Source organism: Lissotriton helveticus, chromosome 9, assembly GCF_964261635.1.
Source record: "Lissotriton helveticus chromosome 9, aLisHel1.1, whole genome shotgun sequence".
NCBI classification, from domain to species: domain Eukaryota; kingdom Metazoa; phylum Chordata; class Amphibia; order Caudata; family Salamandridae; genus Lissotriton; species Lissotriton helveticus.
This window is the reverse complement of record NC_136070.1, coordinates 365,714,624-365,730,223: the sequence shown is the minus strand read 5'-3', so window position 1 is coordinate 365,730,223 and position 15,600 is coordinate 365,714,624. Positions and strand designations below refer to the sequence as shown.

The window sequence follows — 15,600 nt, the reverse complement described above, 5'->3', positions numbered from 1 at the left end:
TTTTAAATCGAGGAGGAATAAGTCTAAGCCAACCGGCGTCAGATGGACTCCATCCGCCTCGAAGTAACCTTTGACTTTGTCTTGTATCATCTCATGTCTGATGAAACCCAGACCCCTCTGTTGGGTAAATTTCTTCATGGCACTGAGCTTTTCTTCCTTGACTTTATAATTGCTTGGCACAACTTAGCGCCCCACCAGGGACCTGTTCCTGACATAAGATACATGCCTGAAGAAACGTAGGCCCTTCTGCCACTAATCTGCAGATACCCCGGGTCTTATCCCTCACAAAATTCGTGTAACCATCCCTGGTTCGAGAAGTCATACTACCAGGTAATGACACTGGGAAGAGGAGGGGCCCCTACTGCTGAAGGCGCTTCGTATCAAATTATGGCGTTCCAGCACCAGCCCTGACACTTAAACACCCTTCACGACAAGCGACAGCAGGCTTCACCCAGCCAGGGTATGACTACTGCTGTCACGCCACTCTCCGCACAACATAGAGACAGTGTGCTTACGATAACGCTTGTGCTGCTATCTTGAAAGCGCACAGAGGCATAGAAGGGATAATAATAACATACTATATAACTAGGACGATGACCTTGCATGTGCCAATACAGGGTTGCAAGGTATAACAGCAGGCATCACCCGCCCTCTCGGGTTTTAGTCTGGGAACAGCTTAGGCCATGCTACCACTAAGATAGCTGTCTGTAAGGTTGACTTACGACCAACACAAAGGGATTGCAGGGACTGAAACCAAGTACCCCCTTAAGATCCCGACCTGCATCATGACACGCCTGCTGACCAAAAGCCCTTCTGACACTAATGAGCATATACCCCCGGGATCAAACCCTCTACAGCAAGTGTAGACTATCCCAGGTTCGAGAGGTCATACCCCCGGAAGGAGCCCCCGAGATGAGGGGGGCCTCCCCTGCTGATATCGCTCCCTAATCCAAACCCTAGGCGAGCGCATACCACTGAGACCCCACCACCACCTTCACACAAAGCATCAGCAGTATACACCAGTAATGTATAACTTCTGCCAAAGCGCAGTTCTCCAAATTCAACTGTAACTGCTTTTCTTCATAGGATAAGTTAAAACAGTGCAGTACCACAACACTTGATAGCTGCAACTACCTTCCCCCGCCTGCTGCCCTGGCAAAAGCGCAGGTGGATATGTCTTACTGAGCGACCAGAAATAAATTGTCACATCGCTACCTCGGTTTACCCCATACGACTGGCAACGCACTACATTCTGTGCCTTATGTGAACATGGCCACCATAGATGGCAGTGCCCCATGACGTATATTGGCTTTGTGGCCGCTGATACAACAGAACGGTGAGGAAGAGATAAATACTGCAGAGTCCTGGCCAGGACTGACCAACAATCTCTAATTGCCATCAATGGCGCCTGCATCAATCGGACATACAGAAGGGCCACATGCAGCACTCCTGGTGGCCGAAGGACCATGTTAGTCAAGCAGCGAGACTTCGCTCCAGCCATAATCAGAAACCAACTCACAGTGCACGCCACCCGGCGCCAAATCAGGCCCAAAGTTTACCGAACCCAACCACATAAGGACAGGCTCCACAACTGGCTTCTCACAGTGCGCGCCACACCGGCGCCGAGGCAAGACACCAACGATACACTGACTGCCCAACACCAGGAGGGGCCCCCGGTCGAGCACTATGCCTAGTGTGAGGAGGGGGGTGATCTAATGCTATGAAGAGTTATGAGTGGAATTCTCACTACCGGGGCAAGCTTATGTACAATGACTGGAAACATAGCAACGACTCGCTGAAACTGTTAGTGCTGTTATGCTGTGGGAGGCTGGCGCAACCCCGGGTACTCGATGCCCATGACCTGAGTGCCCCAAAGTAAAAGCACCCCTGCCCAGGCTAGTGCGGACAAAATGGGGCTTCCGTACCACCCGTACGCAGTCGCAAGTGAAAACGCCTCGCCCTACACTTCCGGAAGGAAGGAAGATACCCGGCCTGATATGCACTCAGAAGCAGAAGGAAGGATTAACAAGCACCTCCTAGACCTCGACATAAATATATGTAGCGGCTTGGACCTACCGCGGCGTAACTAACGGCCCGCGCAAGACAGCAGTTTTTGATACAAACATGCGCACGAAAAGGCTGGCTACAACACCCAATAATCTTAATGCATTCATGACAATCCAAGACCGTAAGCTTCCGTTTGCGCCGCTCAATGCAAGTGGAATTGAATTCCCTGCTGTCCTACGTGTTTATTCCCACAACTTAACAGGCTTGAGAAAAACCGGCTTGCCCGAGCAATACTTAAAGATTCGGGTCCCACTTCCAACTTGAGAACACTGTGGGATACAATCTGGCGTGGGCACGTGAAACCCTTATCGTTGGAACACCCTTTGTCTAAGACACATCTTTAACTCCACTCATCCTGCAGGCAGTTCCAGCCAGAGGCTCGGGTCAAAACATTAAAATACTGCGGTCCACCGTAGGATAATATGGCCCAGCCCCAACGTGCCACTTGGGCAGGTGACGAAGAACATGGGGCAGCGTCATGGTACAATGTACAAACTAGACCAAAGAATAACCCTGCTTATGATAGCCAAAACATTCTCCCGACCGCCTCAACAATTCTAACGGTGTGCAGACTTAAGGGTCTATTTAAGTGATCCGAACTGGTAAGGCATGACTAGTGTGTCAGAAAACCGATATCCTGGCCAACTTTATAGTGCCCACGGTTATACATATATAATTGCCACTTATTAATATCCCAGCCTTCTCCAGCCCAGAAAACACCTCAACGTAAGTACAACTCATGAACCGGCCCCCGTGGTGTTCATAAAATGGCACTTACAGCGCCTCTACAACCCAATGTGTGTCACAGCTCACACTCAAGAAACATCATGCCCTTGTGTACCACGTGCAAGTCTTGAATGGAAGTTATGCTCGGCGGCCAGCATTGGTTTTATGCAGGGAAGCAAGGGCGATGAAAGCACAGTGATAAGTGGCATCTAAGGGCAGTCAATGAATAACTTTCACGACCAGGTGTCTGGTTGCTAACATTCTATCAATTATACAGGGTGTGACTGAAATTACCCAACAATGCTTGCCGCAGCGGGGAAGCAAGGGCGATGAAAGCACCGTGATAAGTGGCATCTGACGGCAGTCAACGACTAACTTTCACGACCAGGTGTCTGGTTGCTAACATTCTATCGATTATACAGGGTGTGACTGAAATTACCCACAATGCTTGCCGGCAGCTACAATTCCAAATGCCGTGTGGGGAAAAGGTGCTGGATCCCACATGACCTGGCATGCGGAGACCCGGGGGCACATCTGGCCTACTCATAACGCCCCACTATTATAAATTAATAAGCAACGCGAGAAGCCAGCGTGTGCACCGATGAACACCATCTGCACCAAGGATTCGCGCCTAACTGAGTTACCCAGCGGCCACAGTGGCATGTGAATAATCTGTGTGCCTGGACTAACTCCGTAGCTCTCGCCCATAACAGAGTTTGCAGGATGTACATCCGGTGATGGTGCAGAAAACTCACAGTCTGAGACCTGCCGGAGGTCTACCAGAGGAAAGTCTATGCATGGGAAACATTCCTGATGCCGGAAGGGTGTCCGAGTGAGAGCCCCAGGCACTGCACATGACCACCCTCTCCTGGATGGCAGCCGCCCCGCTCCCAGCTGCCCAGTAAAAGTGGCAGCAATGCCCAGCGCGCCGCGCCGGCAGACGTGCGCCCAGAAGGAGGCAGGGGCTCTTTTGAGGCCCCCTATACCCGAGCCGCACACACTGTCCAATTGCCGCCCAGCTCCACACTCTGTAAGTGTGCCAATTCTGACTCATTCAGGCCCCCAAAGCTAAGAATGGTCTGGGCCGCAGGGAATGCTGCTGCATGTTGTCTAACCATGCCTGTCGTTGTGGTCATCTCTAAATAGACAGGACGCGACGGATTGTGGCCGTCTGTCTGAGGGCAGGTGTTGACAATGCAGGGACTGTACCGCCACCAAAAACCCCTGATCGCATTAGCACGGTAACAATGCTGAATAGCCCAGAGTAGTATAGCGCTCTGATATCTGAAAAGATCTGGTTCGCGCTAGGAAAACTTTCATAAAACTAGATAAAATAAGCAATTCAGCACCAGAGAAAGTCCCATGGTGACTTTCTGAAAGTTGACTTAAACTGCATACGCTGTAACTTCATGTCTGGTTGAAGTATGGAGAACAGGTATGTATCCCTCTCACTGCAGTGACAACTTCCATTTCCAAATCGATGTATTAATTAGTAGATGAGAGCATGTGTTAATGCCATGTAACTCACCAAGTTACAGCAATAATGGACAGGCAACCGTGAGGGACCCACATAGCCCCTGTTAGCAGACAGCTCTATCTGTTCTACTGTTGATACATCTGCCTTTCTAACACAGCTTACAATCGGTCCTGTTTTCGATCCTAACACCAATAGCACGACAATCTCAGTGGGGCGAACTAAGATGTTAGAACACCATAATTGGGGCAAGAATCGGGTCACGATAGTGAATTGTCTTATGAGGTAAGAATTCTGGCTATGCAGGGTCTGTACTCAGTCATATTACCACATTCCCAAAGCAACACTTTGGCCACGCCTCGACATTTCTGCATGTCTGGGCCTTTTCCCTGCTATGATTGTTGTTATGCTTACAGCCACAGTCTGCTCAGCTATATTCGTTCCAGGCACTAGCATGGTGCCCCACAATTTACATAACTGTAGCAATGGTTTGCTACGACTGTAGTCAGAGATCCCCTAAGCCTTGCAAAGGCACCAGTGTTTTGTGAAATTAAACATGCGTGCAATAAACGTTATTGCTACCGGAACAGAACGGAAGTCTGCCTGATAGCTGCAGCTATTCTAACAGATATATATGCTGCTTAATACAAAGTGATGTCTCTTCGACCGGGGGCAAGCCAGCTTCCCCCTGTCGCATATCCTCGTGTTCTCCTCGAGCGCGTTCTAACTGAGGGTGCTCGTGCGCGCGGGTGCCATATTCGCGAAAGTGTACCCCAAACAACAACGCCCTAAGGCAACAGCTAGGTAACGAACCCCTCCTACTGACCCGTCTACTCACTAAAAGTGCGCCCATTCCAAAGGTATGGAACGGGGGCCACGGAGGCACCTCAAGAAGATGAGGAGCGAAACTGAGGGGCGCGGCTGTTGGGACGCGCCTCTGTGGCCATGGCATGCTAATCCTATGATTCAAAGGAAACGCTAACCAAGCGAAAAGCTGCGTGGCAACGTACGTGCGAGCTGCTGGCGGACAATGATGCTCATGGGGATGATCTGGGTGGCACGCTATGAGGTCGCCCACGTGCTCGTATTATGGGACGTGGTGCAAAAGAGGCACGTGTCGCGGGAGGGGGACGGAGAGGTCCGACCAAGCCCCCCAAGCACATTTCCCCCACACGACCTCCAACTCTTTTTGGGCGTAGGCCCGGCTGCAGGATACTCCAACACCCTTACATGGTGCAGTGGCGAGGCACACCTACTTATTATGCCCCCCTGTGCGGAGACCATAACTTTTGTACACGCCTCCATGAGACCTCCTAAATGATGGCCCTCAGGCTGCTTAACAGAAACTTCGTGCTCGCGCTCAACCCAGATCAGTATTTGCACCAAGGAGAATAGCGACATTGTTATTACATTTCCGACCTTGCATAATTGTATGCACAAGTATTCCTGACAACTCACTAGCACCGATGCTAGTGTGACGCCGGCACCCAGTCGAGTGTAGCACCCACACAAAGACCGCCTTAGTACCGCTTGGCCAGCAACACGGATGTAACATTACCGCATTGTTAACTCGGAAAGTTCTTGACCCCGTTTAGGCTGACACCCCTTCTGCAACATCGAACACAGGCGGGGTGGGAGGGGGGGGGGGGTAGGAGCAATGCCGCCGCATGGAGCCAGTGCCTCAGCCATGCAACCTATGCCCCCCCTATACATACATAATGACCTGTGCACGTGACGCCCCGCCGCATGCGTGCAACCCACTTTGTAATGATGCGGATTTATCAAGCCTAACAACGCTGTCTCCAATCATGATTTCCCTAATACAGTTGAAATGCATAAAACAATGAATACAACCATGGTGACACGTGCTCCCTGGCTCACCCGTTCGCGTACTTCCGCGTGGAACTTGCCCATTAGCCATGTACACACGGTAACATTCGCCGCATGCCGGCCTTAACTCACAGCATATGTACCCCCGTTACGGGGCCTTAGTCATTCATGCCCATGATAGGGCCGCCGGGCACCGCAATACAGGCTCGCCAGGCCCGCCGAAGACTCCCTTATGCTACCTCCCCGACGGGACCTGGCCTAGAAACGCATGAGCGTCGCATCGGTTAGCGTTTGTGGAGGGGGGGGGGGGCGGAGTAACAGGCGGATGTACTGGGCCATGACTAAGAGACAATCAGGGCGCTCCCTCGCACACTGGCCACAACGAACGCACCGCTGCCGCCCTGTTGTCCCCTGCAGCTTAGCCGACTGTGGCAAGCCGCTAGGGTAACGCCGCTCCGGACAGTTCAGACCCGGCGATGCCATGCGGAGACGGGGGGGCCAGAAATCCCCACTTCTCCCGTTCTCTGTGGCAGAATTTATGCCCAAAGGGGGGGGAAGGGAAGGCCGGACCGTGGACCTCCGGCTCCTGCGGCAGGCCAATATTGCCCGCAGAAGCCCGTAACCCCCACCTCCACAGCGGCCCGACGCTAAGCGGGCCGCCTAGCCATCACTCTTAAACCTCCAGGGAGGGAGTAGGCGGAGGGGGGGTAATGCCCGTAGGCCTCAGCACGTGGGTCACTCACCGTGCAAATTGTCCCGACGAAAGAGTGTCCCGACGTGTTCGACGCAACGTCCGGAGCGGCAAAGAGGCCGCCACAATGGCCAGTGGGTGTGATATACCCTCTCCCAGCCAGTGCCCCGGACGTGCGTCACAGGACCGCCCACCTCCACCGGGCAAGCCTGCCCTGAGGAGGGGTGGCAACCATACTAGCTGGGGGGCGGGGGCAGCCCTCAGTGACTAAGGGCCCGCCCTCCTGATGGCCACCGGGTGGCCTCGGGCAGGCGCAAACACTTCACCACTTTCGCACAATTCTAAACGAACACGGACCTCCAAGCATCGTGCAGGTTTACGATCACAAAAGTAAAGTTAACTTTTACGAAGGGACACAGACACAGAAAGCAAACACTCTCATATACACATATATGTCTTCCTTCCCCATGTCAAGTTGTTCTTCTGGATTGTACAATTATGGACTTCGTCAATCACAGAGAACGTTTCTGAATACCCCAATTGTTGAGTGTGATCAGCTATAAGTACATTCTCCTCATTTAATATATGTATAACCTGCAAATCCATATCAATCTGCTACTGAAACTAAAGTTGGATGTATGTCAGTACAACGCGATCTTTTAGATCGCGGTACTTGACATCGCAGATTTTACAACGCAAGTCGTTGGCGCGGATTTAGGAATTTTATAATGTTATATTCCAACACCAGTCCCCGTAACAGTAGGGAAGGTGTTGGAATATAAAATTACAACATTCCTTATCCCACAGCGCCATCCAGCGCAAGTCGTAGTAACGACTTGCGTTGTAATAGCTGCGTGGAAAAGGTCGTGCAGTGTAAACACCGCGTTGTAAACGACGTTTCCCATGCCGTTTGCTATCTGAGGACCCCTGTTGTAAACTCAGTATTTGAGTCATGCATCTGCAGTGCATTTTACTTCAAGCCCTATCATTCTCCCAATTCTCTTGCTTAGTTTAGTCTGTAACACTGTCAAGAACTGGTATAAAGAGTTTTCGAGCTTAACTTTTTTTCAGGAAAATGAATCGTTTTCAAGGATTCCTTCTGTTTTTTGGGCTATGCATGTTGGGCTTATAAAGACTTAGAGTGTGGTGAAGTAGTGCACAACCAAGACTCATGCACATCAACTTATTAAAGCTTTATCCGTTTTGTTACAGTCACACACACGGTTGCTCCTACAATGATTCATTTCATATTTTTCTATGTTTGCTGTTAAGCTGGTGCTATGTTTTTAAATTTTCTTGTGCTGTTATGTATGATAATAATTATAACTTATGATATGCCACTTAGGTAGTCTGAGAGTGCGAAAGCTATAGGGCAGGCATTTGTTTACAGCAAAAAAGAAGAAACTGGCCCTTTTGATCCGAGTGAAGGCACTTTGGAGTTACAGAGAGTTGTCACTTTTTTCCTCGAGTGAAAGGAGTGAAGCACAGTTCTTTTATAGAGGGCCATCTTGGATGTATGTCCTTGTCTTCTGATCTTTGGCCTTTAACCCCAGAAGGTGTGGGAGGATGCAAGAGGACTATTGTTGGATATTTGGTTGCTGGTGATGTGAATGATGTGGCATTGAAATCTAGAGTTGTTTGTTAGCCACTGTAAGTTGACTAGAGCTGGTTGGCGCTGCGGCTCGCGAAACTCAAGATCGTTAAGGTTGTTATCACTAGTCCTATCATTCAAATAAGCCATTATAGAAGCCGGTATGGAAATTATGACTCAGAACATAGAAAATAATATGACAAAGTGGAGATGGCAGCTACAAGAATGTCATGGCTGTAGAAAACGTTTGATTGCACACTAAATATGTAGAACTATATCTGCATACATATTTATACCATGTCGCCATCAGTCAGCATTTGTTTTCATTGTCCAATTTTGTCCTTCCAGTTTCTTCCAATGAGATGATTCACCAGCAGCCGCAGGATGAGTTTGAGAACAGTTTGGAGGGTGCCGAAGCCTGGATGAAGGCCATCCAGGATAGACTGCGGCTAAATGACAACACCCAGGGGCCCAGGTCGGCGCTGGAAGCCAGGCTGAGGGAGACTGAGGTAAGAAATGTGGAATACAGCCTGTTTGAAAGCGACTACTCTGAAATCCTCACACCTCTTGTTATATTATGTTGATTTGTATAACACACTAATAACCTGAGAAGGTATCCTGACGCTGAGGCAGATGTGTAGGTTTGTGGTCCCCAAGGTGTTTATACAAAGAGCCAGGGCTTCCGCTTCTTGCCGGACTTAAGAAGTGAGGAGGAGGCTCTTATGTGTTGAGGGAGGTCATTCCATGTCTCTACCCACAGGATTCTTACTACTCCATTTCCCTACTCTGTTCTCAGCCTCTTTCTTACATTTCCTAACTGTTCAGTTAAAACCCAGCCATCTTCCTAATCACTGTCCTTACACACAGAGGGTGAGCCATCACGCAGCACATGGGCACATAGTTGTCCCTTTCCTTTTCTTTACCTTCTCCCTTTTTTTAGCAGCCCCACTGTATTTAAAAGGCTACTTGTAATGAGAGCCTTTGGCTGCTACATTATTAGGCCTGCAATTACCCTGCTGCCCTAGTTTGATCTGTTTTGCAAACATCTGCTTTTTCTGTAGGTTCTGAATTATGAATGTGAAGAGTCAATGGCAGCAACAAGATTCTAGTAGAGTACAGGTATACAAACTAAGCTTATGAAAGTGCACAAGTTGTTCACTTTGAAACCAGCAGACCACTGATTTAATCCCATCTTCTCCTCTGACTAAATTAACTTAGGCCCAATTTCTAAGAAGCGGTGCAATCTAAGCATCATAGACGTGTGCCTTTATCTTGAGTGGATTTATACTTATGGATGATTCTCTAAAATTCCCAGAGAATGCTCCTGGAAACCTATGAAAATTTCAGGCATCCTCCTCGTTGTCCCAAGCCTCTGCCTTGGAACTGTTCACAGGGTGACAATTTGTAGGTTTAGCTAGAGGAAAAATCTGATTTTTCCTGTTTTTTTTCTCCACATGGAAAACAATTTGGCATGTGGAGAAATCATTTTCCATACTCCCTTATGAAATTGAGACACTTTCCTACAACAGCTTTATTTGAAGTGACTCTTGTGCTGCAATTCAATTGCCATACGTACAAGTGCAGGAAATCTGCACCCTTTTGTATGTTACACATTTATAAGGCCTATCTGTACCTATAGATGTCCACAGATCCTGATCTTCAAACCTGGATAGTTCATGCGCATTAGCAGATGGCACTTTTTTTTAGCTAAAGCATAGGTCTGCAAAACGTTTTGGGACCTGGTGCCCTTAAACGTCCTGTGACTCTGCTCACTGATGTGCAAACATTGAGAGTAGTTTGAAGTAGGATAATTTGGTGGTGTTTATACAAATCTGGACATATTTTAATTATCAGGGCTGATTCACAGAACTAATTCGCGACAAATCCTAAACTTATGTATTTATTTATTTATTTTTACCATTTGTAGAGCGCACTGTAACCCTGCGGGCATCCCGGCGCTGAGACAGCAAAAACGAACTGGATACTAGACAACTAAGCTGGAAGGCGCCACTGATATCGAGTTAAAGACTCAGGGAGCAGACTTTAGGAAAGAGCCAGGTCTTTACTTTCCTGCGAAATGGCATTAGGTTCTGTGTGCTCCTAATTTCCAAAGGAAGGCTGTTCCAAAGGCGGGCAGCCGCCACACTAAAGGCTCTTCCCCCCATAGTTGCTCTCTTTGTCCTTGGTATCCTGACCGAATAGGCAGAAGCAGAGCGAAGGTTACGATTGGGCACGTACCATTGAAATCTGGCTTGGAGTGGCTTTGGTCCTTGTCCATGAAGTGCTTTAACAGTTATGCACAAGGATTTAAACAATATCCTTTGCGCTACTGGGAGCCAGTGCAGCTCCGCTAAGGCCTGTGTTGTCGAGGAACGACGTGGGCGGCTCAGCGCAAGCTTGGCTGCAGTTGTCTGGACACTCTGGAGTCTGGCAATCAAATACCCAGGGGATTCCAGAAGCAGGGCATTGCAGTAATCTAGACGGCTTAAAATAATGCTCCTGACTACTGTAGTTCTTGCTTGAACAGGCAGCAAAGGTAGTATTTTACGCAGTCCTCGAATAAGCGCAAAGCAAGCACCTACTACTTTGTTTACGTGGGACTCTAAGTTAATTTTTTCATTAAAGCTAACCCCCAGATTGCGTACAGAGCTTACTGGTGCCAGCGAGCCGTTTGCGTTTGTTGGCCAGAAATCATTCGGCAGTCCACGAGAAATCTTTCCCACTTTGCAGTGTAGAATCTCTGTCTTTTCACTATTGAATTGGAGCGAATTGCCCGTCAGCCATTTTGCCATATTAGACATGCAGGCATGAAAGCTTTCCAATGAATCTGCTTGATCACCATCCAGGGACACAATGAGCTGGGTGTCATCGGCGTAATTAACCACACTGATATTATACATTTTAATGATCCCCAGCAAAGGTCGCAAGTAAACATTGAACAAAATGGGGCTGATAGAAGACCCTTGTGGAACTCCATATTCGTTCTTTACAAATTGCGATTGGTAAGGAGAGAGCGCTACTGCTTGCCATCTGTCCGATAAATAGGAACGCATCCACCCTAGTGCCTCCCCTGTCACTCCTAGGGATTCCAGCCTTGTCAAAAGAATGTCATGGTTGACCGTGTCGAATGCGGCGGACAGGTCTAGCAATACTAGAGTTGCAGATTGCCCCCTGTCCGCCCGCATTCGGAGATTGTCCAGGACGGTCACCAGGGCTGTCTCCGTTCCATGACTCGGTCTGAACCCAAATTGCTCCTCAGCCAGTTTATTATTTGTCTCCAAAAAGAGAGACAGTGCCCTACTTACCAGACACTCCACTATCTTGGTCAGATAGGGTAAGAGGGAGATGGGCCTGTAGTTCTTATACCATCCAGGATCAAGTGTGGGTTTTTTCAGAAGTGGCGTGATAAAGGCCTGCATCCTAATTTAAGACAAAATCCTAATTTAGGACAAAATCCTAATTTAAGTCAAAATCCTAATTTATAACAAAATACTAACTTGACTACTAAATGCCTTCTGTGAATACCAAAAGTAGTACGTTTAGGATTTTGTCATAAGTTAGTTCTGTGAATCGGGCCCGTCTGATGCGAATGAGAAGGTGGTATTACTATCTATCACCTGCAGGGGTGATCTAATGGGTAAACTAATCTAATTCAACAATGTCTAAATCCAATAATTCTAAAGTTAAAGATTGATCATATTTAACTCGGTCTCTCACCATTCCCAGGTAGATAATCCAGGAAGTGACTCAATGTGAGCTTTGCCTATTTTATTACACTTGTTTGCCTAGTGGGTCTGCCAAATGTCCTTCCTTGGGACTGGTCCCACACCCATCGCCACATAATACACAAGCACTGGCAATCCCATAAGTTTAGTTGTTGGCCACTGGCCTTTTGGCTTTGTCAGTATTTGTTTTCTGTGTCATGGTTTCTGCAAAACGCTGTTGGTGGGAAAGCTACCTGACTTTCTTGAATCTCAAAAATAAAACCAGCATTAGCAAAGCCAACAGGTCTCACCTTTGGGACCTAGCGGCTTTCCCAGTGGTTTTAGCGATACTGTACAGCATGGATAAATAAGAGTAAAAAGAAGCCCTATGATGCCGCAGTCTACGTGCGTGCGCCTACAAAATGGAACGGGTGCTAGTTTTCTTTTTTGTTTACTGTTCTCAGTTGTATTGGTAAATAAAAATAAAACAAAAACACAAAAGCGGGAGGGGAGAGCAACATGGGGATGGAAGCAACAAAGAGGGGTAGAAACTACACGGGAAGTAGGGAGGGCTAAGCAACACTGGGGGGGCAGTGGGAGGAAGCAAAACAAGAGTGCGGGTGGGGAAGCAATACAGATGGGTGGGTGTTGGACTTGGCTCTTTTTGGCAGGTTCACCCATGAACGTTTTGTTTTGTCTGTAACCAGGTGTTGGTGATTTTAGGCCTCTGGGCACTCTAACACTGTGGTCCAGTGTAAAGTGCTTGCGCTCTCTGTGTGCATGTGGTGAGATTGGCCTGCCCTCCCATAGGAATGCATTGGGGATAAGTGTGTCCGTGGTAGTTCCTGCTATGAGAGGAGCGGCAGGGTAGAGTTTAGTGTGTATGAACTTGTGAGAATAAATGCTGCGCAATGGTATGCACAGATTTATGATGACTGGTGGAGAAATACCACTTTTAGAAGTTGGCATTTCTGTGTGCCATGTGTCTGCCTGCCTGATGTGAATTGCATGTCTGGCTTGTGAGTGACAGGCGCTGGGAGGTGTGGGTGGCTTCAGGAGGGGCATGGTGAGTCAGCTGGGCTGAATAGGACATCTGGGCTGGGAGTAGTGGGTGGGGTAATCCCCTGACTCTGAATAGGATGGTGCCTGCCCTAGGGAATGCTGTCTCTGCCCCCCTGTGGTGTGTCTGATGACAAGCCCCCACCTGACAAAGGGGAAGAGGAGCTGGCCAAACAGTGCTGCAATTCCCCCTGAACCAGTTGCATCTGGTTCCCCCATGCCCTGCACTAACAGACACAGATAATCTGGATATACATATAGGGGTTGTGACCCCAGGAGGGGGTTCTCTTCCATGATGCTGTGCTGTTCCTGAATTTCCTGGGGCTTGCTGATGGGGCCCAGGAGGACCTGCCAGGAGGGCTTGCCTCCCTGGGCCCCGCATTGCCCCGTTGATGGCTGAGGACTTTTGCAGCTATGGTTCCTTGCACCCTGTGAACGCTGCTCCTTTTGATTTCCTGGTGCCCTGTGAGAGCAAGGTCTTGCCATGGGAGAGGAGCGCTTGGGCTGTGCAGCGCGGTGCTGCAGAGACAGAGATAGAGGGAATCACCCAGCGTAGGGATTCCCCCAGTGTAGGGATTCCCCCACTGTAGGGATTCCCCCAGTAATGCTGGAATTGGCGGGTGCCCACCCCGCATTCTTTTCTGACTTTGCAGGTGCCCACCCTGCTTGTCTGCTTGTTCTGGCGGGTGCCCACCCCGCCAGCATCCTGATTGCGGGTGCCCATCCCGCCACTGTCTGTGTTTAAAACGGAAGCCTACCCCGTATTGCCCGGGAGAAATCATCGCCACGGCCCGAGCTGTAAAGGGAAGACAGGCGCATCCGCCTGACTTTGGGCGGGGACTCGCCAGCGTCACTTCCGCCCTCCCCCCATCCAGGGGAAGGCGACCAGAAGACAGGAGAGGTGTAGCGTGGCTCCCATGAGTGGAGGGAAGCCCCGCGTAGGCAAAGAGGTGAGCTGTTGTGAAGAGGCCCGGCGGGACGGGAAAGAAGACTGTCCATGCCTCACGGGGCTCCCGAGAGTAGAGGAAAGCCCTGCAGAGAGGAGAAGCGGCTCCAGCGCTAGGGAGCAGAGCGAGAGTCCAGCCACATGGAGAGCCCTGTAAGTAGTGGCTTCTTCGTTTTTGTGGTGCCGATCGAGGCACAGGCTGGAGGATCAGATTCTGGGCGGCCCAGTCTGGCAGGTAGCCGCTCCAACGAGACATTCATTGTTTGGGGGCATTTCGAGGCACACTGTCGGTGCCTGGGCGGTCCGCCCCGATGGAGGCATGTGTTTAGAGCCACATGGGGGTCCAGAGGGCACAGAGGTGCCGGGCCCCCCCTTATGAAAAGTGCCACAGCTGTAACGAGATAGGCATGAGTTTGAGAAGTCCCAGAGTGGGACAAGAGAGGGCACAGTGGTACAGCACTTAGTGGGCAGCTGCCACGTTTAGGCCAGCATTCCTTTGGGGGGATTGTTGAAGGAGGTAGGAGTGAGAGACACTACTCTGTCCCAGCGCAATTGCGCAAGTGTGGATTCTGCTGCATTGGCAGCCACCCTGACATTTTGGGACAGAGGGCATTTGAGCCCTAGTGATAGGCCAGTTGGCTTGGGGGTCCTGTGGTGCACTGTGTGTTTATGCTTGCGATGCCTAATGTCATGTTGTGATGTTTTGAGGTAGTACCTATTTGCGTAATGTGTTTATGCTTATGGGGTTATTGCATAATGTGTTTATGCTGGTGAGGCCCAGTGCGTAATGTATTTATGCTGATGAGGTTTGGGCCTAGTGTGGGTTTATGTCTAATATGATAATGCTTAGGTCATTATGGTACCAGTAGTTACTGGTTGTGTTTTACATTTACTTACCTGTTCTGATGGTTTTGACAATGGCCCGACTGGCCCTGTCCTGTATATAATCCCCTGTGAATATTGCCCCGTGCCAGGTGGCACAATGTACATTGTGTGATTATGATCTAATGTGTGGTATGACAATACAAAGGCTATTTTCTATATAACCTTGTGTGGAGTTCCTTTTGTGGTGTGCCTAGTCTGTTGCTGCTGTGTGTGTGTTGCGCAAACGCTTTACACATTGCCTCTGAGATAAGCCTGACTGCTCGTGCCAAGCTACCAAGAGGGTGAGCAGGGGTTATCCTCAGTGTGTAACTCCCTTGCCCTGACTAGAGTGGGGGTTTCTGCCTGGTATTGGCGCAAGCCTTAGCCAACCAGAAATCCCATTTCTAACAGTGGGGAACAACACTGAGTGGTGGAGAAAGGAAATTTGTGAGAAAGAAGGGAACGTGGGTGGGAAAGCTAACAAGTGGAGTGGTGGGGAGAAGCACACGGGTGAGAAGGCAATGGGGTGGACAAAAATGAGGGAGAGTGCTTCACGGAAGGGGGCGGGGAGAAATGCACAGCAACATGGAGCCAGTTGGAGACGAGAAGGCAAGCACACTAGGGAGTCAACTGGAAAACACATGCACT

At 49.5% G+C, this 15,600-nt stretch overlaps 1 protein-coding gene across 3 annotated transcripts in view; it reads left to right on the top strand.

Moving 5' to 3' along the window:
• Positions 1 to 15,600, top strand: part of SYNE3 (spectrin repeat containing nuclear envelope family member 3) — a 401,530-nt gene that overhangs the window by 234,442 nt on the left and 151,488 nt on the right. For all 3 annotated transcript variants that reach the window (XM_078660113.1, XM_078660115.1, XM_078660114.1), the window contains one exon: positions 8,728 to 8,888. In XM_078660113.1, the coding sequence (XP_078516239.1) occupies positions 8,728 to 8,888 (161 nt within the window). The remainder of the gene's footprint in view (positions 1 to 8,727; positions 8,889 to 15,600) is intronic.